At 38.0% G+C, this 23,999-nt stretch overlaps 2 protein-coding genes across 3 annotated transcripts in view; both read left to right on the top strand.

Moving 5' to 3' along the window:
- Matr3 (matrin 3) overlaps positions 1-10,277 on the top strand; it is a 29,130-nt gene extending 18,853 nt beyond the window's left edge. Inside the window, exons 9-15 of the mRNA XM_028762715.1 lie at positions 107-274; positions 900-1,031; positions 2,112-2,155; positions 2,558-2,927; positions 5,520-5,742; positions 6,220-6,341; positions 9,179-10,277. Of these exons, the coding sequence (XP_028618548.1) occupies positions 107-274; positions 900-1,031; positions 2,112-2,155; positions 2,558-2,927; positions 5,520-5,742; positions 6,220-6,341; positions 9,179-9,229 (1,110 nt within the window). The 3' untranslated portion in view covers positions 9,230-10,277. The remainder of the gene's footprint in view (positions 1-106; positions 275-899; positions 1,032-2,111; positions 2,156-2,557; positions 2,928-5,519; positions 5,743-6,219; positions 6,342-9,178) is intronic.
- A 7,116-nt stretch (positions 10,278-17,393) lies between these two features.
- The window catches only part of Paip2 (poly(A) binding protein interacting protein 2), an 18,813-nt gene continuing 12,207 nt past the window's right edge, over positions 17,394-23,999 (top strand). Inside the window, exon 1 of one of the 2 annotated variants that reach the window (XM_028762679.1) lies at positions 17,394-17,536. The gene's annotated coding sequence lies outside the window, so the exon portion shown is untranslated. Of the gene's footprint in view, positions 17,537-23,738; positions 23,848-23,999 lie in introns of those variants that run through there. The other variant, XM_028762680.1, reaches the window with a different exon arrangement.

Here is a 23,999-nt window from a genome sequence, read left to right as displayed (position 1 = left end):
TAGGCTGTTAGTAATTGTAGTATAATTATCAACCTTTGACTTGTCTTCTAATTTTTTTTTTTCTAATTTCCTCCCTGGTTTCGTTTTTTTATTCTGTTTTTTAAAGAAACCTGAGGGAAAACCAGATCAGAAGTTTGATCAAAAGCAGGAGCTTGGACGTGTGATACATCTCAGCAATTTACCTCATTCTGGCTATTCTGACAGTGCTGTCCTCAAGCTTGCTGAGCCTTATGGGAAAATAAAGAATTATATATTGATGAGGATGAAAAGTCAGGTAATACACATGGGCAGGTTTTTTAAAGAGTAATTCTCAATGTGCCTTAAGATATTTTGGTTTGCTTTGCTTAGATATCAATAGTAGATATGTATTGATTTGTGGGTAAATCCTAAACATATGCATGCATGCATATATATATATGCATGACATATACACACATATATATAAATAAATAAAATTTTAGGTAGATATCCATGTTCAGGCATTAAAATTTTGAAAAGTACAAAATGGGTAGTAAAGTGTTTTGTTTTTTCTCTTGTAGTAGACAAGTCCTTTTAAGAATTTTTTTCCTAATAGTCTTATACATATGTAGACGCCCAGCTTGGAGGACTTGGGTACTGGTTGTAGATTTTGTTTGGTAAGTGCCAGACTTAAACATGAGACATGGTGGCCAGCTTTTCAGAATTCAAATTTAGCAGCTGAATTCACTTTATTCATATTTGAAATTTTTACATAAAGAATTCAGAAGACGGGATGAAACAAGTCTTGTGATTCAATCACCAGCAATCTCTAGAATCAGGAGAGTATTGGTCTTTCGATTTCATGATGTAGAATAAAATAATTTTAATGCAGTTCCAGAAAAAGTAATGTCATTTTGATTTTCCCCCCTCCTTCCTTCCAGGCTTTTATTGAAATGGAAACCAGAGAAGATGCAATGGCAATGGTGGACCACTGTCTAAAGAAGGCACTTTGGTTTCAAGGGAGATGTGTTAAAGTTGACCTGTCTGAGAAATATAAAAAACTGGTGCTGCGGGTATGTATTGTCTAATAATTTTAATATCTTAGGTGACAAGGTCTGACTATGTAACCCAGTCTGTCCCAAGCTGCTGAATTCACCTTTTCCTGGTCTCTGAGGGTCTCTGGACTTTATTTACACTCAACACAGACAGGTAGACACAGAGAAAAGTAAATCTTACAGACTTAATCTTAAAGTTTTAATGAGTTATTGGAGAAGAAGAACACTTGATATTCTTGCTAAGAACATGAGCTCAGTTTCATCACCCACATGACTCATAACTACCTATAACCACTGTTTCAGGATCTGACCTGTAGTTGAACCAATTTAAAATTATCCCCTTCCTGTAACCCTCAACCAGGTAACTGAAAACTTACCTACATCTATGTCCTCCAGTAATTGGGTGTGGACATTTTTATGCAACCAGTAGTTTTAAATTAAAGAGCAAGATTTGTACAACAAAAGCTGCTGTTCTTGAGAATTCACTTATTTGGAGACATTGCCATACAGAATTTAGCATTACAATACAGGGCTATGGACCAAAACTCATTCTCTTCTCACTCAACTCTTCTATGTGCATCAGACGTGTACTTGGTACAATAAAATGCATTCAGACAAAACCCTTGTAAAATATAAACCCATATAAAAACAAGAAAAATCTGGGCTAGGCACAGTGGTACACACTATTAATCTCAGCACTTGAAAGACAGAGGCAGTCAGAGCCAGCTCCCTTTAGCTACATAGTGAGACTGCCCCAAAAAAGAAAAGGGAAAGAAAAAGATGTTTTGTCTTGAACTTTTCTTGATCTTAAAAAAGAACCTTTTTTTTCCCAGTATAGATTTTGTTTTATGAAAGCATCTTCAATGTTTCTAACCTATTTAAAATTTATTGGAACAGTTACATCACCAAAATGTTGTATTGCTTACTTCTATATTGATATGGTAGTGAGATGACATTTTAAAGTCCAGACAGATTTTGTTGGGTATGGTTGTAGAGATTTATAAAAAAGAGGGTTGCAGATTGTTACTTGATTGATAATATTATACGGATGAGTAAATTTTAATGTATTTAACTTCTACAAAATTTTTTATCTTTTAGATTCCTAACAGAGGCATTGACTTACTGAAAAAAGATAAATCCCGGTAATTTGATTTTGCTTGTGTCTGTATATTATGTAGTAATTATTAGTCTTTTGCTGTGACAAAATATCTGACCAAAGCAACTTCAAGAAAGAATAATTTATTTTTGGTGAAAGTTCAACGATTGAGTCCAGCATAGATAGGAAGTAATGACAGTGAGAACTTGAGAAAACTAGTCTTATCACATCTGTAGTCAGAAGTCAAGAAAGACAAATGCTTCCATTCAGCTCACTTTGGTCCTCTTATTCAGTCAGGAACCTCAGACAGTCCATGGGATGGTACCACCCACATTCAGGGTGGATATTCCCACTGCAGCTGACATCACGTTAGATAGATATTACCAAATTGGAATCAATATTAACCATGCTTTAACTTTTCAACTCCACAATCAAAATGCCTCTGCAGGAAAAGATCCTATTCTCCAGATGGAAAAGAATCTCCAAGTGATAAGAAGTCCAAAACTGATGGTACTCAGAAGACTGAGAGTCCAGCTGAGGGTAAAGAACAAGAAGAGAAGTCAGGTGAGGATGGTGAGAAAGACGCCAAGGATGACCAGACAGAACAGGAGCCCAGTATGCTTCTTGAATCTGAAGATGAACTGCTTGTCGATGAGGAAGAAGCTGCAGCACTACTAGAAAGTGGTAGCTCAGTGGGCGATGAGACCGATCTTGCTAATTTAGGGGATGTATCTTCTGATGGGAAAAAGGAGCCTACAGATAAAGCTGTGAAAAAAGATGCAAGTGCTTCAGCAACATCCAAGAAAAAGCTTAAAAAGGTAAAGTTTTATATTGATGTTTTAATTAGAATATTAAGTCAGATCAGTTTTTCTTGTAGGTTTTTTTCCAAACAGGGTTAGATATATCAGGTACAGTTAAAGATAAAAGTGTTTAAAGATGAAACTATGCAATAAAAATATTTCCTTATAGTTGAAAGAAAAAAGTCCACTTTCAAAAAAACTGTGTAGTAAAAGTACAAGAAGCCGGGCGGTGGTGGCACATGCCTTTAATCCCAGCACTTGGGAGGCAGAAGCAGGCGGATTTCTGAGTTCGAGGCCAGCCTGGTCTACAGAGTGAGTTCCAGGAGAGCCAGGACTACATAGAGAAACCCTGTCTTGGAAAACCTAAAAAAAAGTACAAGAAAGATGTCAAACTACATAAGCTTTTATATTGTAGTATATGTATTAAATTCTGATGTTTGTTTTTGAGAAGCTATTAGCTATACTAGCATGCCTATGTAACCTCAGCAGTGCAAGTAAAGACAATAGACTCATTTTTTTTTTAAGATTTATTTATTTTATGTATGTGAGTACACTGCTGTTGTCTTCAGACATAACAGAAGAGGGCATCAGATCCCATTACAGATGGTTGTGAGCCACCATGTGGTTGCTGGGAATTGAACTCAGGACCTCTGGAAGAGTAGTCAGTGCTCTTAACAGCTGAGCCATCTCTCTAGCCCCTAGACTCAGAAATTTGAGGTTCAGTGTAGTGAGACCCAGACAACTACAAAGAATAGGGTATGAGTTTTAAGTTCACTAACTTAAGTAACTTTAATCATTTATTTTTGAGCATTTCCAGGAGTAGGGCAGAAGGAACCAGATCTATGAATTCAAGACAGCCAGGAAAACAGAGATCCTTTCTCAAAAAAAAAAAAAAAGAAGTTTTTGAGGGCTGTAGAGGTGGCTCAGCAGTATAGCTAGGTGGGAGCGGGAAACACTGAAAAACAAAACATAAAACTAAAGGGTTTTTTTTTTTTTTTTTTTTTCCCTAAAAAGTTTGTCTTGTTGGTTAGTTTGATCTTTTGAGATAGGGTTTCTCTGTGACTTGCTGTGAACTTGCTGTGAGCACCAGGCTTGAATTCAGATTGCCTACCATTGCCTCCTGAGCTCTGGGATTAAAGGTGTCCATCAACACTTACATAGATGTTGTTTAGTGCCAGTTGTTTGTTTAGTATTCACAAAGTCCTTCAGTTTGATCCCCAGTACCACATAAAAACTGTGTATATAGTGGCTCATACCAAAAGTCTCACCACTCAGGGACAGAGAAGCAGAATCAGAAATTCAAGGTCATCTTAAATTATCTAGGGAACTTGAGGTCACCACAGGATACATGAAACCTTGTCTACTCAAAATAAAAGATAGCTGGTGTCTAATGAGTGTCAACCAAGATTGTCCTCTAGCCTTCATATTGATGGATACATCAAGATATTAAATATACCCTGTAATCCTAGCACATGAGTGCAGGATCTCTGAGTTCAAGGACAGCCAGGTATCAGTTTCACAGAGAAACCCTATTTGAAAACAAAGAATGAATTTTTTCTTTTTTTTTTAATTAGTATTTGTTTATTTAATGGTGCTGAGTATATAGAGTCTTGAGCATGACAAGTCTTAAGCAGGCTTTGCCATTGAGTTGCACCCTCAGTGGAATATAGATACTCTTTTTAATTTTTGTGAATCAATTTTTAATTTTTGTGCATTTGTGTTTTGACTGCATGTGTGTCTGTGTGAATGTGTCGTCAGACTTCCTGAATACTAAAGTTATAGACCCTTTTGATCTGTCATTTGGGTCCTGGGAATTTAACCTAGGTCCTCTGGAAAAGCAGTTATCATTCAACCACTGAGCCATCTCCATCCTAGGTATAAATATTCTGTTTTTTCTTGGATGAGTCGGGCTTTTTATTTGATGAAATAGGAGTGTTGGTGGCCTTCATGTTGTTGAAGCTTGGTGAATTTGTTTCTCTAAAGGGTTCTCTGAAGGCTGTACATTAAGCACTTTATAACTGAGCAACAACCATAAACCTTTTTCTTTATAACAAGCTAAATTGGCCATAATTAGTACTCTTAAAACTGACCATCCTGCCATTCCTTACACTATACCCAATAAGTATTTTCTTCCATTAAAAAAAAAAAAAGCTGGCTTCTTTTTTTTGAAGACATTTAGTGAGTCTAGCAGAAAAAATATCTCCTTGCTGCTTTAAGAATTCTTAAAAGATTTATGGTGCTGAGGTTTTATACATGTTAGGAAAATGCATCATCTGTGAGCTACATTTTTACCCCAAGAAAGTGCTGTTTACAAAATCAAGCTAGGCAGGAGAGCAAAGGGAATCTGAAGGATTATGATCTCCAGTTTGAACCTGTCTCAAGGAAGTAAGACATCCTTTACCCTTCGAGAAAAACAAATTGAAGGGATGCTGCAAGATAATTGTTGCAGAGTAAATATATCTTAACATCAGCTTTTCCCAGGGAGTATGGAAGGCTTTGTCATTATAGATGAGGTCTGAGGTTTAGAAGATTCCAACTTTAGAAATTTTGTATGCAGGCATGTCATATGTGATGACAAAAATGATGATGATGGTTTGGTTGAAATTCAAGGTGGACAAGATGGAGGAACTTGATCAAGAAAATGAAGCTGCATTGGAAAATGGGATTAAAAATGAGGAAAATACAGAACCCAGTGCTGAATCTGCTGAGAATGCTGATGATCTGAACAAAGACACAAGTGAAAATGCAGATGGCCAAAATGATGAGAACAAGGAGGACTGTACAGTTCCAGATGAGTATAGAATTGGACCATATCAGCCTAATGTTCCTGTTGGTGAGCTTTAAAGGTTTTATTCTTCCCCTTTTCTGTTTCTCCCAACAAATCCATTAAAATGAGACTTAAAAGTTAATCTTAGATAAGCTCTGATAGTGTATAAAGTTATGCCCCCTGCTGGGTTAATTAATTTTAAATTTACTCTAACACTGCTCTATATCTTTTTTGTGTCTCCTAATTTTGTATTGTGTTACCATTCCCACTGTGTTCTCTCCTCATAATGATTTCTAAAATTACACATTGCTTTTTGTTTTGTGTTTGTTATCTATTCTTGTCTTTCATTTTAAGACTACAGCTAGATGAGATCTTGAACATAAAGAAAGGGTAATGTGATATTGTTGGTGTTTTTAGCCTTGGCCATACTGGACTTCTCACAAATGTTTTCTGATTCAAATTATATTGACAGGAAAAAAAGATTTGAGACTAAGTAAAATTTAAGTTTACTTAATTTGTAAGAATATATGTTTGTGTTTCTAGGTATAGACTATGTGATACCTAAAACAGGGTTTTACTGTAAGCTGTGTTCACTCTTTTATACAAATGAAGAAGTTGCAAAGAATACTCATTGCAGCAGCCTTCCTCATTATCAGAAATTAAAGGTAAGGCTGAATATAAGAGGAGACTTGTGAAAACTAACAATTGATGTGCGTTATAGAAATAAGTGAGATACAATGTGTGTATGTCTCTGGACCCAGCATACTGCTTTATCTCAAAGTCAGTTTTCCATAACTGCCTGGGCTTTAAGGAGTTTAACTGGTTCTACAAACCTGAACATCTTTCACTCAAATGGTTAAACAAGCTTTAGTGTTATACACCTATAATTCTTAGACTTGGGAGATAATAGTGAAGAGAACTTAGCCATCCTTTAGCTATGTGGCAATTTGGCTTGGCAAGAAAGGAAATAAGTAATAGTTTCTTTTTTTTTTTTTTTTTTTTTTTTTTGGTTTTTCGAGACAGGGTTTCTCTGTGTAGCCCTGGCTGTCCTGGAACTCACGCTGTAGACCAGGCTAGCCTCGAACTCTCGAACTCAGAAATCCGCCTGCCTCTGCCTCCCAAGTGCTGGGATTAAAGTAATAGTTTCTAAATATATTTTTTACATTAGTTTATTCAAGTAGTTTCAAATGAGTAAAATTTCAAAGATGCTAGAGGTCTGCACATAAATAGAACAGTTAGCTCTGCTGATGGTGGTGCATGCCCTTAATTCCAGTACTCTGGAGGCAGAAGCAGGCCAATCTCTTGAGTTCGAAGCCAGCCTGGTCTATAGCTTGAATTCCAAGATAGCTAGGATTACTCAGAGAAACTTGGACTCAAAAAAAAGAGAGAAAGAGACAGAGCAATTAGAAATTTTTGAGTTTGTAGAGTACAGAGTCCCTATTTACTCATTTTAGGAACTGGGTCTCGCTCTCTAGGTCATATTAGTTTAAAGATTATTATTCCAATGTTATTTACTGATGATGCTCTCACTTTTATAGCCAACAGAGTATTTATCTTTGCATCACACCATAAATGAGTAAAGCCCAATAGAAAACAAGAACAATTCCTACTGTGTTTTTTAGTGAGGAGCCTCTATAAGGTCTGAATATTAGGTAATAAAACAAGCAAACTTGAAAGTAGTACTTAACCGTAGGTGACTTGGTTTTTCATACTTTCTTATTTATAATGTATAATTGCCACCTGTTGAATATGCCTTATCTGCCAGTCAAATACTCCAACATGGGGCTGGAGAGATGGCTCCAGTGCTTAAGTGACTAAGAGACTTATTCTAGAGGTCCTGAGTTCAATTCCCAACAACCACATGGTGGCTCACAACCATTTGTAGTGGGATCGCATGCCCTCTGCTGGTGTGTCTTAAGAGCGCGACAGTGTACTCAGATAAATTTTTTTTTTAAATTTCTCCAACACAATACAACATGTAGCTTAGTAGCAGAAATAAATTGTCATTAGAGTGTTGATACACTTAAAAATATTGTGTAAAGTTATATTTGGAGAGCTAGGAAGATGGCTCAATTGTTAAACTGCTTGCTGTGAAAGCAAGAGGACTGCTCCCAGAACTCAGGTAAATACTTGGTGGGGGTGGTGCATAAACTGTAATTCTAGCTGTCAAAGGTGGAAATGGAGGAGGCTGGCTAGTGAAACCAGCTTTATCAGCAAGATTTGGGTTTGATTGAAAGACACCCTGCCTTATTGCAATCAAGGAAGATTTCCTGATAACTTATCATGTACTTAAAAATAAAATTACCTATAGGAGGTAGAGATTCAGCTTAGTGGCAGTGTTCTTGGTAGCATGTTTAAAGTCCTGGCTTTGAAGCACACACACACACACACAAAAAAAACCAACCCTAGAAAAAAGATACAATTATTACCTTTGGACTGTGTTTCATGGGGCCTCATCAAAATCTGAACTCTGTAACACTTCTAGTCCCAAGTGTTTCAAACAAGAGAAACTTTACCTGTATAGCATTCAATTATCTCAGCACCTTTTCTGTCACAACTGGTGAATAATGGTACCATTGTATTTTAATGAAATTGTCATTTGTTATATCATTTTTTGTTGTTTGCAAGTGTATCTTTTTGTAATCTATATGTCTCCTGCCATTATGGATATAAGAAAGAATGGTTACTTTCAGTGCTAAGAACCATTTACTTTGGGATGAATACGGCTTCATTCATACTAGAAGTACACTGGATTTTAGGCTATATGTGGTCAAAACCAGTGTTATTACTTAGAAAGGTATACTTTATGACTAAGTATTTCCTTCTTTATTTAGAGAAAAAGATGACTCAGCTGCATTAAAAAGTCACCAATTGCTCAAATTGACACTTGAGATGTTTTGTGGGGTTTTTTCCCTTCTGTTTTTTTGTTTGTTTTCATTTTCTTTTTAAGGATATAATGGCTTTTAACCCTCTCAATCTGCAATAACCAATACTGATATATTTTAACCAGAAACAAAGAAATTGAAATCCTTTTTAAATATCCTTCATGTTCCCTTAGAGTCTTAATAGATCTGTGTCTAAAAATTATACATTAAAGATCATAGGTGGTCAGTCACCTATGTTGTAAATAAAGTCTTATTAGAGCACAGCCAATCATAGCCATGACCTTTCAAGTATTGTCTATGGCTCTTTTAGGTCAGTGGAATTGTTACAGCAAAGATATAATCTAACTGTTCCTTCCTATATGAATTCTCATTTCTAAAAGTTGGGGTTAATTGCACATTGAAATATCCATTTTCCACATTTGCTGTTTTTTTTTTTCCATGATTATTGTGTCCTGAGCCAGTTTAGTTTTGTATGTTAAGATTAACTCGTTCATAAAATACTATAGTGTTAGCGTTAACTCCCTAAACTTGGACTGGATATTTTATTTTATAATTAATACATAATACTAGGTCTTTCTTAAATTACTTAGTCCCTGTAATTCTTTTTTTCCCCTCAGAAATTTCTGAATAAATTGGCAGAAGAACGGAGGCAGAAGAAGGAAACTTAAGCTGTACAACAAGAAGCTTAATTATTTCAAAGAAAACAATGGTTCTTTGATTTTAATGTTAACCTTTTTTTAAATACAATACTGATAGTTAGAAAACTACTGTACTCTTTTGTTTTAGTGGAAAATAATAGATGTCTGTTCATGTGTTTAAGTGTTATAGCAAAAAATACACATACGGTTAAGTTAATGAAAAGGTTTTCTTTCATCAGAGTGACAACAGACAAAAGTACTTCCTGGAGATTGACTGTTGTAAGCTATGGAAAACAACTTGCACCACTAAGAGAAAGATAACATAGAACCATTCAGAAAAATGAAATTTAGTAGTTTGAGGCTTCAAAGAAATGTCAACTTTTGATTCCATTCAATAAAGAACAAAACCAATTGTATTTTTTCTTACTTTTCATCTGAAACATTCCACATTTTAATCTGAGCCTTGCAGACTTTTCATTTGACTTTGGAAGCTGTTTCGGTTGCATTGCATTTTTAGAGAACTTCGTTCATGTGAGATTGGCCATTCAAATGCAGGTGCGGTTTTCTTTTAATGTCATGCTGTTTAGATAATAAGAAATATTAAGTAATTGGCTTTAGATTTGTAATTTTTTTTTCTCTGAGTTCCTGCTAGGTTTTGTATTCTAGTAGTCAAAATGTTATTTCAGTGAAATGTAAAAATATTCTCATTCTCTTTGACCAGTATTATATTCTTGAGAACCTATTGCTTGTCACTTGAATCCTGTAGTTGTCATACATCTCTGGTATAAGCAACATTTGGTTTTTGAAGTGTGTAAACCATCTATATTTTCAAGATGTAATTTTACATTTCTGCATTTTAAAAACAGTTTGGCCATAATTCTAGACGCACGCTTCTAATTCATGTACCTGCACATGTGACCTTTGTGAGCAGAATTTGCATGTATAATCTGTGTTTACTTGTAACTCTCTGGTTATATACTGCTTATATCTGTGGATTCAAGTTACTGAAGTGAATACCAATAAAAAAAAAAAACCTAGGCCATGTTGATTGGTTGGTTAAACATGTTTGAAATGTTAACCAAAGTATTTGTCCCGTTGTGACTTTTTATTTACTGTTAAATTTTTATGCATGCTTTAACAAATTATTCTTAAGTCTATATTGGTGTTCTAAAAACTACTAAAGATTTTGGTTTAGTGCTGATGGATTTCTTGTTCTTGTTACATAACTAAAAATGAGACTTTTTCTTTAACCTTACAGTTTTAAATACTGAGGATAAAGAAATTACAAAAGTTCAAATTCAGTGATATCCATGCGTTTAACAATAGAATTGAGCCGAGCGGTGATGGTGCAAGCCTTTAATCCCAGCATTTGGGAGGTAGAGGCAGGTGGATTTCTGAGTTCGAGGCTAGCCTGGTCTACAGAGTGAGTTCCAGGACAGCCAGGGCTACACAGAGAAACCCTGTCTTGAAAAACCAAAAAAAACAACAACAACAATAGAATTGAAAATAGCATTGGAAAAATTACTCTGTTGCTGCTTCAGAATCAGAAAGGAATTTTTGGTGTATTGAATAATCTGAAGACCCAAGAAAATTTTAATTAGTGACCAATAGTAGTTGTCTTTCAAACTTTCCATCCTAGTTGTTTTAAAATTTTATTTCAAATATATTGTTAGGTAAAATTTTAGTAACATGCACAAAAAATCCTTGTCTATCTTCAGTCTAATTTTAGCTATTAACTAATTATGTACTTTTTTTTCTTTTTCTTTTCTTTTTTTTTTTTTTCCCAAATCTAACAGCAACTAAAAATAACTGGATAGGGCCAGGCATGGTGGCATATATCTTTATTTACTTGTGAAGCAGGGGTAGATTTGCCTTTCAGTTGTATGCCCTCCTGGTCTATATAGAGTTCCAGGCCACTGAAGGCTACATTATAAAACCTTGTTTCAAAAGCAAACAGGCAAAAAGAAAACATTGTGCACATACAAATGGAAATATGATATCCATCAGCATTGATAGCTTATATTGTATGGCCTATTGTGTGGATTTAGTAACTTGAGGAATACTTTGAACAGTTTGACTTGATTTGTGTCTTTAAGAAATCAGGTTTTACAGGGGTGATGGTGGTGTAGGACTTTAGTCCCATCACTTGGAACTAAGAGTCAGGTGGGTGGATCTATGTGACTGACAGTTCGAGGACAGCCAGGGCTCTTACACAGAGAAGCCCTATCTTCGAAAACAAAAACAACCAAAAAAGAGAAAAAAAAATCATGTCCATTTTGTTTTGATGGCGGTTCTGATGGTGTCTAGTTGTTTTGTTTCCTAAATAAGCTACTTGTGAGGAATCTGTAGCACTGTTTTTTAGATTGTTTGAAACAGTTTCTTTGTATTACCTCGACTATTGGCTGTTCAGAAAGTAACTCTAGGCTATTGTGGCCTAGAACTCAGATACCACCCCAGTGCTCAGATTAAAGGCATCTCTACCACTGCCCAACTTGGCAATGTTTTTTTTCTTTTTAGATATCTGTAAATGCAGCTCATTTTGTATTGGCAAAGTACTTTATAGCATTCACTCAGAAAATTCAGACAAGATCAGAAGTTAAGGTCATCCTCTGGCAACAGAAGGAGTTGAGTTCAGTCTGGAATGCAGACCTTGTGTTGCTACTATTTAAACTTAGATTCCTACCCAAACTTCTGTTTGGGTAGGTCACATACCTGCTTTCCCCTAGTTCTAGTTTATGGCAAACCTATAAATGAATTGTTTGTTTTTACACCTGTTAGTATGTTGAACCTATTTCCTGCTATTTCAGCCTTTAGTCTTAGTACTTTACAAATGTGAGTGAAGGTTTTAAGAGATGCTCTAAATTTATTCTAGAATCCCTTTATATTCATTGCAAGGAATGTTTGGGAGGAAGTTTGAGTTCTCATGGTGGTGGTCCTGTTGACATTTGGGTTACTTGTGTATCCCAGGAGTAAATTTTGTTTTGTGCAGTAGTTCAGCCCACTCTGGTACTTAAGGGAGTGCAAAGTTAACCTTCAGTTTGACCCCAGCCTGAGCAGTGTAGATGGTCTGAGGGTAAGAGGAATTTCTAGCTATAGCATATGCCACTGAGTTTTTTTTTTCTCATGTGAGAATATGGACACGCATACCTTTGTAGAAATCAGAAGAAAACTTTCTGGGATTATTTCTTTCCTCTTGTTCGTTCCCTAGATCAAACTCAAGTTGTCAGACTTCTATGGCAAGTGTATTTACCCACTGAATATTAACGGCCCTCTTATGATTTATTTATTCATTTACTTATTTACTTATTTGCTTTTTCCAGACAAGTTCTCACTCTGTAGCTGGAACTTACTATGTAGACCAGGCTGACTTCCAAAGCAGAGGCTTGTGTCTGCCTCCCAAGTACTGGAATTAAAGGCATACATGACTATACCAGACTTCCTCTAAGAATTTTTAAGGTTATTCATTATCTAGAAGGAAGAGATTTCCTTTTTTCCCCCCCTCCCATTTTTTCTTGTGTTTTGTAGTTGCAATGCTAGGGATTCAACCAGAGGGCTTGTGAATACTCAATAACAGCACTCAACCACTGAGCTATATCCTCAGCCCTTTGAATGTAGTTTTTATGGTGATGTGACAAGTGAGAATATGGAGACATATTTAATGTTAAACATTTTTCATGGTAAAGTTTTTGGGAGTTAAAAATGTACAGACAAGATGGATGTGGTGGTACATGCCTTCAATCCAGTGCTGGAAGGCAGAGGGAGGGTATCCTTAAGCTTGAAGCCAGTCTGGACTACAGAGCCAGCTGCAGGACAGTCAGCTAAACAAAAACTTCTCATTTGGAAAAGGATAAGGGGTTGCACGCTGGTGTATGGCTTGAGAAACATGCTACCCTGCATTTAGAATCTATCATAGCTGGGCATTTCTCTTAATATGTCTAGCTGAGTTTAATCATTGTAATGTGGGAGATCTAACTCAGGACTTTGTACACTCTGGGTAGGTAAGTACAATACTACTGAGCTACTTAACTGATCCTTTACAAGACTAAAGATCTTCCAGAAGCAGAGATTCCTACTGTGTGAGGGTATTTACTTGGTTGGTTTGGTTTGGGGGAAGGGTTGGTTTGGGGGATTTGGTGGGATTTTTTTGTTTGTTGTGGTGGTGGGGATTGAGCCCACTCCTTCAAGTAAGAGATTTGACTTGAACAAAATGCTGTTGATTTTCAGTGCCACCACCTATGAAAAGTAAAGGCCAGTTTGCTCAACTTTGCCAGGATTAAATCAGAAATGAGATAACACTTTATAGTCCAAACTACTCAGATATCTCAAGTCACAAAAGAAGAGCAATTTAAACAGCATAGTGGGAAAGAGAAAACACTGTTTATTTTTCAAAACAGTTTCTCTATGTAGCTCTGGGTGTCCTGGAACTTGCTCTGTAGACCAACCAGTCTGGCCTCCTCTGCCTCTGGAATGCTGGGATTAAAGGCTTGCTATACTACCATCTATCAGACATTCAAATGGAAGATATTTTTTTGCACCCCAAATTAGATTTGACTATAAATACAAGTTCCCAGCTGCTACCTACTAAGTTATGAATTGACTTCTTAGATGTGTGTCCCAGACTGGAGGTAAAAAGCTGTCTTAAAGTTATTGGTTAGCATGTTCAGTCCTCAGTAATAGGAAATGTGTTCGTGTTGTTGAAAGCCACCTAAATTGTATTGTAATGCGGTGAGAACCCCTGGAAGATTGCAATTCAAATACTTATTAATGTAAGTATTTACCTATGAGATTAAATATAACTCCACATTTTCTGGTGCTCATAAGTTCTGATCCATTTTTCAGCAGCAGCTGAGCTGTAGAAAGCAAAGCCAAACTAGAGAAGTCAACTGTTTAATCTTTACAATATTGCACACATCATTAATCATTACCTATCTATGCTATTATTTAAATCTGATATATATACACACACACATGTGTAAAACTTTTCTAGAAAATGCTACAGAATTACCCACCACTTCAGTGGCTCAGATGCTGATGCCTGCATTCAAAAGGATCACTTAGCTGGACAGGCGTTACTTGGAAGGCTAAAGCCTGGGGACCATTACTTGAAATTTAGTAAGCCACCTACCAAGACCTTGTTTCCAAAAGATAGACTAAATAATGTATTCCTCAAGTTACTCAGAGATGACCTTACTTCAATAGTGGGTTCTAGGGTGTATTGTCCAACTTCAACAGGATAAAAACAACGTTTATGCTTTTACCCTTTTTGAAACAAGGCTTTTGTTTGGGGTGTTTTGAGACAGGTTCCTTGTCTGGTCTTGAGCTCACTATGTAAACTACTCTGGCTTCAACTCACAGAAACCTTCCTGTTTCTCTGAGTACTGGTTTAAAGGTATGTTGACACTATCCCTGCCAGGGTTTTGGGTGGGGATTGTGTGGCTCAGGCCACCCAAATGTAGCTGAGGATGTTAAACTGATGTAAACTGTGATCCTAATGCTTCTACCCTCCCAAGTGTTGGTGTGTGCCACCGTGCCCAATTTTATTTAATGCTTGGTATCAAACTAGGTTTAGAATATGGCAGACAGATACTAAACTACATGTGCTGCCCCCTCCCTTTAATTTTAAAGCAAAATCTGTCATGTACCTCTGCTTCTGAGTGCTTGGATTTTAAACTAGCATGCTTAAATTGGGTGCTTTTGTGAGATACTGGAGATTAACCCAGGCCCTTAACATATTTTAGGCACACATTGAACTAAAGTTCAACTACTTTCAACTAAAGTAGGCCCTGGTTTTTGTTTTGAGACCGGTCTCCACTAAATTGGCAAATATTCCTTAGTAACTCGTGGTCTTCTGCAGTCAGTTTTAGAGATTGAGCTCTAATAGAGGGTGCATGCTAAGCAAACACTTCTAAGATAACTTTCTGCATTTTGTTTTGGGATAATTTTATTTTGGTCTTATTTATTTGGTTTATTTAAGTGTCAGAATTGGCCTTGCATTTGCAGTGTAGCCCAAGTAGGCCTGAATTTTGTGTTCTTTTGCCTCCAGAATAGCTGGGATTCTACTAGACATGTGCCACTAGGTTTGCCTTCTAAGTTTTAGGAGTGTTGGGGCTAGCCAAATGTGTGGTGCCTCTTGGCTATAATCTTACACTCAAGAGACCAAGACAGAGGATTGCCATGAGTTTAGAATGAACCTGGGTTACAGGTTTGTTTCTTTGTTTTGTTTTGTTTTTTTTAACCTATTTTCAGGGGGAAAAAATGAGACTATAGAGATGACTCAGAGGGTCACTTCCCAGGACCCACATGGAGGCTTATAACCACCTTTTAAATTTAATTCAAATACTGTGGTGAGTAGCTCAATTGCAGAATATGTAAAAATCTTGGTTTCTCATGTTCCTACCTTGGACTTATTTTCCAGGTTCCTCACCAATACTCTGTAGTTTTGAGGCTCAAACCAACAACAGTCTGGCTTGTTTTCTGAGGGCCAAGGTTACAGTTACACACCATTACTATACTCTGCACACCATTACTATAGTCTATCAGCATCCTTGGATAAATCAATCATAACAGTATCTTTCCTCTCAAAACTATATGCCTGCTCAGCAGCAACAAAGTCAAATTTTTTACAGTTGGCTATAATTGTGGGACTTAAGCTTAGTGGTTTATGCACTTGCTTGCAAATGGGAAGTTAGAAACAGTTTAGTATGTGGTTCTGTAAATGTAGGTGAAGTAGTTGAACTATGTTAGATAACCCATGTTGATTCCTGTGGGAATTTAAACTGGCTAGAAATAAATGGGAAGGAGTAACACAAACATACCTTATCACCAAGATTGGCCCAGGGTAAAAATGCTATTTGAAGGGTAGTGAAGACAAAAGGCATACTGCATTCTTACTGCAAAGAGAATGTCACTGGTGCTAAGACCTTGCAAGCATGGAGCTGGTTGCAACTGTTTACAGAAACAAAGGCCACAGAAGAATTTGATTGTTTCAGTGAATGATACAAATGTGATTTTGTTTTTGAGGTTTTTTTTTAAAGATTTTTAAAAAAGTTTTATGTGAGTACACAGACACACTAGAGGAGGGCATCAGATCTTATTACAGATGGTAGTGAGCCACCATGTGGCTGCTGAGAATTGAATTCAGGACCTCTGGAAGAGCAGTCTGCTTCTAACAACTGCTGAGACATTTCTCCAGCCCCAAATGTGGTTTTCTAAGGATTAAAATTTTATTTCTGAGTTCATATTTCCTATATCAAAGGGAAAGACATTTAATGGGGTTCATATGACCTCTTAGAAATATAGCCAGATAATTTTTCACACATCTTTACCTTGCTTAGTTTTACTAGATATAGATCTTAGAACTAACCAGTGGTGATAGCATGGAAATGTGGCTAAGAACATATGGGCTGGGGGGTGATTATAAGCTTAAAGGGTTTGGGGTTGGTTTGCTATGGCGTGTATGGATATCAGAGACAAGATTGTGTTCTCTCCTACGTTAACAACCTGAGAGTGGAACTTGGGTCGGGTCACAAAGCTCACTCTACAAGTGTTTTTACCCACTAAGAGATCCTGATGGCCTTTTTTTCTTTTCCTTTGGACAAGGTCTCTTGTCCAAAAGATAATCTTGTATTCCTGCTTCTGCTTCCACTTAAGTCCTGAAATTACTGGTGTGGAAATTCTTTTGTCTTCGCAAGTTTCCTGTCTTGATTTTAAAGAGACTCTGTAGGGTGCATAAGAAATATGTGCTGGTATTTTGCCATTGTGTTAATCGAGTTCTTGTGGATCTGCTATATGCCTCTAATTTTACTCTTTTGCTTATGTAAGGATCTCAACATGACATTAGTGCATAGTTCTTACTTTTCGTTTGTGTGTGTGTATATAGAGTCATTATTTGGATGTTTCTTTTGGTGTATATACTTGAGGCCACATATGCATACCTTAGTTCCCAGCTCCCATATCCACAGAATCACATCAGTCTGGTGCTGCTGGTGAATGAGAAGCCACACATGCCTCAGAGAAGTCAACAGGACTAGAAAAACCCAAGGTAGGTCTTTGCAGAGCACCTTTGCTCCTGAAGAAGAGCACAACACAGAGACCAGATCTTTGGAGTTGCGTTCTCTCTTGCGCCCTCTAGTGGTTCTGCCGGGAAGCAAAGACAGAATGGGTGGGCGGGGCCGGTGGTGACGGAAGTGAAGTCACTTCCGGGCAGGGGTGTTTGTTTGGACTGGAGAAGGGAGGCGGCGGGCAAAGCGCACGTCGAGCGGGGGAGCGGCGCTGCCTGTGGAGATCCTCGGAGGCCGACAGGATTCGTTGGCTACCGTCCCCGCTGCCGTGCACTGGGTGAGGGGTCCCTTCAGACGGACCGTTGTGAGGGCGTGGCGACCGCGGCGGTCGAGAGGTCGCACTCGGAGAAGGCTGAAGGGGTTAAAGGGCCGCCTAGGCTGTGGGCCTTCGAGCCGAGTTTGACCTCGGTTGTTCCTGGCCCATTTCCTCCGAGTTTGAGGGATGAGCTGGGGCAGGCTCCATCTATCTCCGAAATGGCCGTCGCTCATTTCATCTTTCGATTGCACAGTCAGACTCTATCTGGGTCTTTTGTGACGCGCGAGTGTTGCCGGGATAGCATTTTCTTGCATTCTTCACTCAGTTTTTTGTTTTGTTTTGTTTTCCCTGCTCAGTGCCTTTTCCCCTGCGCCCCGCTTCCCCCCACCTCCCTTTGCCACTTGGGCAACAAAGCTCATTGTTTCTACCCACTCTGCGCCTGCGCGTCGCCACGCGCAGTCCCTACTGCTGCGCCTGCGCCTTTCTGCCGATGCTGGGGTTGGGAAGAAAAGGGACTAGCAGGCTGGCGGTGTCCCAGGGGAGCACTGTGTAACGGTCGAACGGCTTGTATCGTTTTTAACCTTTTCCGTTTCTTCACCATTCCTGCTCCTTTAAGTTTTATCGGGTCCTCCAGATAGGGCCGTTGTTTGGAGGCGATGCGAACACACAAGCAAGGCTTTACTTAGATAAACTTAAAAGGCCCATTCAATTCTTACGATTCTTTTCACCTTTCGTTAATATATGCTTATTCACCGCCACTACTACCTCAAGGAAAGAGGGTAGGATAGTAGGGCTTCTGGTCAGGTTAATTTTTAAAAACGTGTTGCAGCAGCCTGAGGTAATTTTCTAATATGTGCTAAAAGATTTGGTTTGTTATCTTTCTTTCCCTGATTTTGCAGCCCCAAACCCTAGAACGAATTTGGTTTTCAGTTTTCTGACAGCCTTTGACTCTTATTTCAGTGAACGTTCATTTTGCGTGTATTGGGTGAGCGTTTCTTGTATCGAGGTAGCACGTTTTTCACACATTTCTTTTAGCAGTTGATAGGTATTGGTTCATTAAGTAGCGTCTGAAGTTTCAGCTGTAGGTTGTTTCAACTAGAAAAAGGTTCTATGCAAGGGCTTTAATGAGATCCAGTACTTGTTCTATGGTTTTGGTTTGTGAATGACAGGATATTGAGAACAGCCGTTCTGTGTTAGTTAATGTTAGTTAATGACCTTGAACAAAACCATTCTCCCAAGTATGTATTGCAAAGATAGGTAACTTTGAAAAAAAAATTATACCCTATTTATCTGTTTCTTTAGGGGATGGGGGGAATGGCGATTCACTGTAATGGTTAAAGGCTGTGCATATTGGTCCTTGAGAACTCAAACTGAGGTAGGTGATTTCTATCCTCTTTGGGACAGAGTAAGTTTATACCAGGTTTTCCCTCCAGTAAACAATAAATCTTATTCAGGTTTATCACTTTATAACTCTAGATAGTGTTGCTTCATTTTAATGGAAATTACACAATGTCTACCGTTTACCATTTTAATGGGTATTGTGGAAGGTTGAAGGGAGTATAACAACCTTTTGGACTTTTCACGTCTTTTTATAATTCAAAGGTATTTTCATATAACATCGTGTGAAATGGAACAGGTTTTTTTTTATTTATTTTAAAGTTGATAAAACAGGAGCTTGACAAGTTTATTATTATTTGGCAAGTATATGTCATTTAATAATAATGCTAGACATCATTCTAAGTACTTTTATAAATATCAATTAAACTATGTGATGGCTGGATTCTGTGAAATTCAGCACTCCTGTGGCTGTTTGGCTGTTGAAAAATTGAAATATAGGGCCTAATGTGGTGGCTAACGATTTGACTCCAGTACTCAGGAGGCAGAGGCAGATCTCTGAGTTCAAGGCCAACCATAGCTATAGTGAGGTTGGGGGGGCAGGGGGCATGGATACTTGAAATATGGCAAGCTCAACTAAAGGACTAAAAAAGTAAATTCTGATGAAAATGACTTTAATTGGTACCATTATACATGGTCAGCTGCCTGAAGGGCTTCAAATAAGTCTTAATTTTGATATCTGTTAGCATAAATTAGACTAGTGTTTATGATGTAGTTGAGCTTTTGATTAAAATGATGGAGAGTGGTGAGCCATCCTTACCTTTACCAAATCGCCTTTGTAACATTAGAGATGAGTGTTACAAACATTAAGGTTTTAAATTTTGTTTTGTTGTTGTAGTGCAACAGCTGACATCTCCAGCCCTTTGAGGCAGAGTCCTGATAAAGTGACTAGACTGCCTACCCTCTCTGCGTCCTTAGTAGCTAGGACTTTTAGGGTCTGCCACCACACTGGCAGGTTCTAGCCTTTGATTAGGATTTTTCTGTAACACTTTGAGTAGGATTTTTTGTTTCACTCCTATAGGTACAAGACCTGTGATTTTTAACTTGAACCTTCCTTACCTTCCTTTAGAGGCTTAGTTGTTCTAAATGATTAACTGAGTTTGATTAGATCATATTTATAATCCTAGCATTTAGGAGGTTGAGGCAGGAGAATTACCCCAAGTTTGAGACCATCCTGGGTTACAATGTGAGACTCAAAAAAAAAGTAAGTACAGGAGGCAGAAGCAGGTGGAGTCTGTGAGTTTGAGACCAGACTAGTCTACATAAGAAGTTACAGATGAGCCAAGGTGACATTGTGAGCCCCTGTCTAAAAATAAGTAAACCCCAGTGCTGCATTGCTCTAATCCCAGCACTTGGGAAATAGAGGCAGGAGTTCAAGGAGTTCAAGGCTGCTCTTGATTTACAAGGTTCTGTTGGGGGTGGGGAGAGCTGAAGATGTGGCCCAGGTGTTGAGAGTACATTGCTCTTACAGAGGACCCATATTCTGTTTCCAGCATCATTATAGCGGCTCACAACCATCTGTAACTTCAGTTCCAAAGTAGCTGTTGCTCTCTTCTAACTTTTGGCACTGAGCACACCTGTGATATATATAGAAGTACCTCAAAACACTCACACATACGAAATTAAATAATCTTTTTTTAAAAAGACTTTATAGATTATGCCTGTGAGTGAGTGTATGTGTGTGTGCATATGCCTGCTACAAAGATCAGAGGGTGGAATAGGATCCTGGAACCAGAGCTAATGATGGTTGTGAGCTACATTGTGGGTGCAAGGAACTGAAACACTACAAGTGCTCTCAGCTGCTGAACCACCTCTTCAGCCCTAGGTACTTAAAATTACTACCCATTTTACATGTGAGGAAGGTGAGACTCAGATGAAATAACTTATTACACAACTAATAAGAATAAAGCAGACTAATAATGATGAAACAGATTTGTTGTTGTTGTTGTTGTTGTTTTAATCTTTTGCGCCAGGCACACTGTATAACCCTGGCTGGCCTGGATCTGCCTTTTGAGTGTTGAGATCAAAGGTGTGCTCCATCTAGCACTGTCTGCTTCCTTCCTTTCCCCCTCCCCTGCCTTTAGAAAATAAATCTTGGCTATATAAATAGTATGCATTATGTATGCATGACTTCTTAAAGATTATATTTTATGTATATGTATATTTATCTTATGACTATGCTGTCTTCATCAGATCCCATTACAGATGGTTGTGGTTGCTGGGAATTGAACTCAGGACATCTGGAAAAGCATATAGTGCTCTTAACGTATGAGCTATCTCTCTAGCCCCCACACTCTGCCTAACCTTTTAAACTCCAGATTCTCTCATTTCAGTCTCCCCAAAGTGCTAAAATTACAGTTGTGCTCTTAGGATGCTCTTGTAATTATTACTTTGTGGTATCAAACATTATAACAAAATTTTTTTAAAAGATTTATTTACTTTATGTATACATTGTCACTCTCTTCAGACACAGCAGAAGAGGGCATCAGATCCCATTACAGATGGTTGTGAGCCACCATGTGGTTGCTGGGACTTGAACTCAGGACCTCTTAACCACTGAGCCATCTCTCCAGCCCTATGACAGAAATTTAATGCTTCCCCAAAAGGACTAATGAAAATATTTCTCTCTTGTGAATTTTGTTTTGTTTTTGAGACAAGGTCTTTCTTATTGCATATCCCAGGCTGGCCTAGAACTTAATATGTGATCTGGGATGGCCTCAAACTCAGGGCTTGTCTACGTAAACTCCTTGAGTGCTAGAATTAGAGATAGGCATCACTCTGTGTCTGGTAGAATATTTATTTTTATTTAACACCTGAAGAGACTGGTAGACTTTAGAGAACATGTGGTAGGAGGGTAGCATAGAGTGCACTTAAAGCTAAGGAGTTCACAGAAGGAAAATTAATGCCTTTCAAGGCAAATTAATGAAAGAAACAGAAGATAATTCTATTTGAATTTTAATGACAATTCTTTTTTTTTTTTTTTTCAAGTCAGGGTTTCTCTGTGTAGTCCTGGCTGTCCTGGAACTCACTCTGTAGACCAGGCTGGCCTCGAACTCTCGAACTCAGAAATCCGCCTGCCTCTGCCTCCCAAGTGCTGGGATTAAAGGCGTTCGCCGCCACCACCACCTGGCACACAAGTTTCTTTTCCAAAAGACAAAAGAAAGAGAAGGGACAAGCCGGGCAGTCCCTAGCCTGGTATACAGAGTGAGTTCCAGGACAGCCAGGGCTACACAGAGAAACCCTGTCTCGAAAAACTGAAAAAAAAAAAAAAAAGGAAAAGGAAAAAGAAAGAAAGAAAGAGAAGGGACAGGAATTATATGAAGAATGCAAGGACATACACCTATAACCTAGCTTTTAGAAGACCAAGGCAGGTGGAGAATTAGGATTTTGAGGGCAAGCACACAGCACACACAATTCACACAGGGGCACACTCACAGACATCAGTTACAACAACTAGACAAATCTTTAAAAAAAGAGGATAACCAGGCTGGAGAGATGGGTCAGCAAATAAAAGTACTCCAAAAGTTGACACTGTGAACTTGATTCGGCAATTTTTTTTTTCTTAATGACAATTCTTAAGAGATGAAACTAGTAGAAAAAGACAGTAAAACTATATTTTTTAAGTTTTAATAGCACTATAAAAGGACACTGCTGGAAAACGATATGTGAGGAATTTCAGGTAGGAACAGAGATCATAATCAAGTGACAATAAGTTCCTAAATTGAAGTGGTTGGCTGATTTCTAAGCAGTATAATTGAAAAAAAATAATCTAACAAAAGTTTAATAGAACTTATAAATCTGAGGCTGGAGAGATGGTTCAGTTGTCAAGAGCTTTGTCTGCTCTTCCAGAGGTCCTGAGTTCAATTCTCAGCAACCTTATGGTGGTTCACAACTATCTGTAATGGGATCTGATGCCCTTTTCTGATGTGTCTCAAGAAAGTGACAGTGTACTCACATACATAAATTAAAATCTCTATTAAAAAATTTATAAATCTTGAGTTTTAAAACCTAGTCATCTTCTCTTCCCTTACCTCATGTAACATGGGAATAAGTTCTCTAAATCCCTAGTAAGCCCCTACCCCTATTAAGGGGGTTGGTTACTTGTTTTTGTGGTGCTGGGGATTTAGAGCCCCAAAAATAGTGAACATTCTAACACTGGGCTATACTCCCAACCCAGTGGGCCTCATTTTTTCTATTTTTTTTTTAATAATAAAATTTTCAAAATTTATCTTAGTAGCTTTTTAATCTTACGCAGACTGGCCTTGAACTCATGCTATATCTGATCTTCCTGCCTCTGTCTTTTGAGTACTTGGATTGTAGGCATTAGGTACTTACTATGCCTCGCTATCTGTCCAGTATTCACAAGAGATAAAAATTCCCTGCAACAGTGAAGCCCAAAATAATTTAATATAGACTGTTGACTAGAAACACAAAAGTCTGAAAATTTGGTTCAGACTAACGTTCCTACTCAAATATGAATGCAACAGACATTTTTAAACATACAGTTGTTTGGGAATGTGTAAGTCTTGAAAGCCTTCAGGAAGAAAAAACTCTTGAAGTTAGAACAGGGAGCTGGAGAGAGAACTCTGGTAGGAGCACTGCTCTTCAGGATACCCAGGTGTGATTCATAGAACCACATCATTCCTCACAGCTGTCTATAACTTAAGTTTCAGGAAATCTGTGCCCTCTTCTGCAGGCACCGGGCATATGTAGGGTGTACACACACACACACACACACACACACACACATACACACACATATATATATATATAAAATGAGAAGAAAATATAAAACAATCTACCTTTCAGGAGCCCTGCATCTTCACTTTAGAAGTCCAGCTTCCTGTGGACTAGGAATGGATCCTGATTGCTGTTGGCAGTAATGATCCTGGCATCTTCTGTAGAAAGTGCTGCTCTTCTCTTGCTCCAAAGGCTATGTGAGTTGTTGCCAGGATTATGTCTCCAAAGAGGCATGCAGCAAGTGTAGTTTGTTGTGGTTCTCTGAGCCTGCATATAAATAGAACAACATACACAAACGTCAGAGGTTTTTGTGTGTGTGCATCTGTGACCCATTCCTTTTTCTGTAAGA

This window comes from Grammomys surdaster, unplaced genomic scaffold (genome assembly GCF_004785775.1).
Source record: "Grammomys surdaster isolate TR1022 unplaced genomic scaffold, NIH_TR_1.0 135, whole genome shotgun sequence".
Classification (NCBI taxonomy): Eukaryota; Metazoa; Chordata; class Mammalia; order Rodentia; family Muridae; genus Grammomys; species Grammomys surdaster.
The sequence above is the reverse complement of the archived record's forward strand: the minus strand, read 5'-3'. Positions and strand labels throughout refer to the sequence as shown.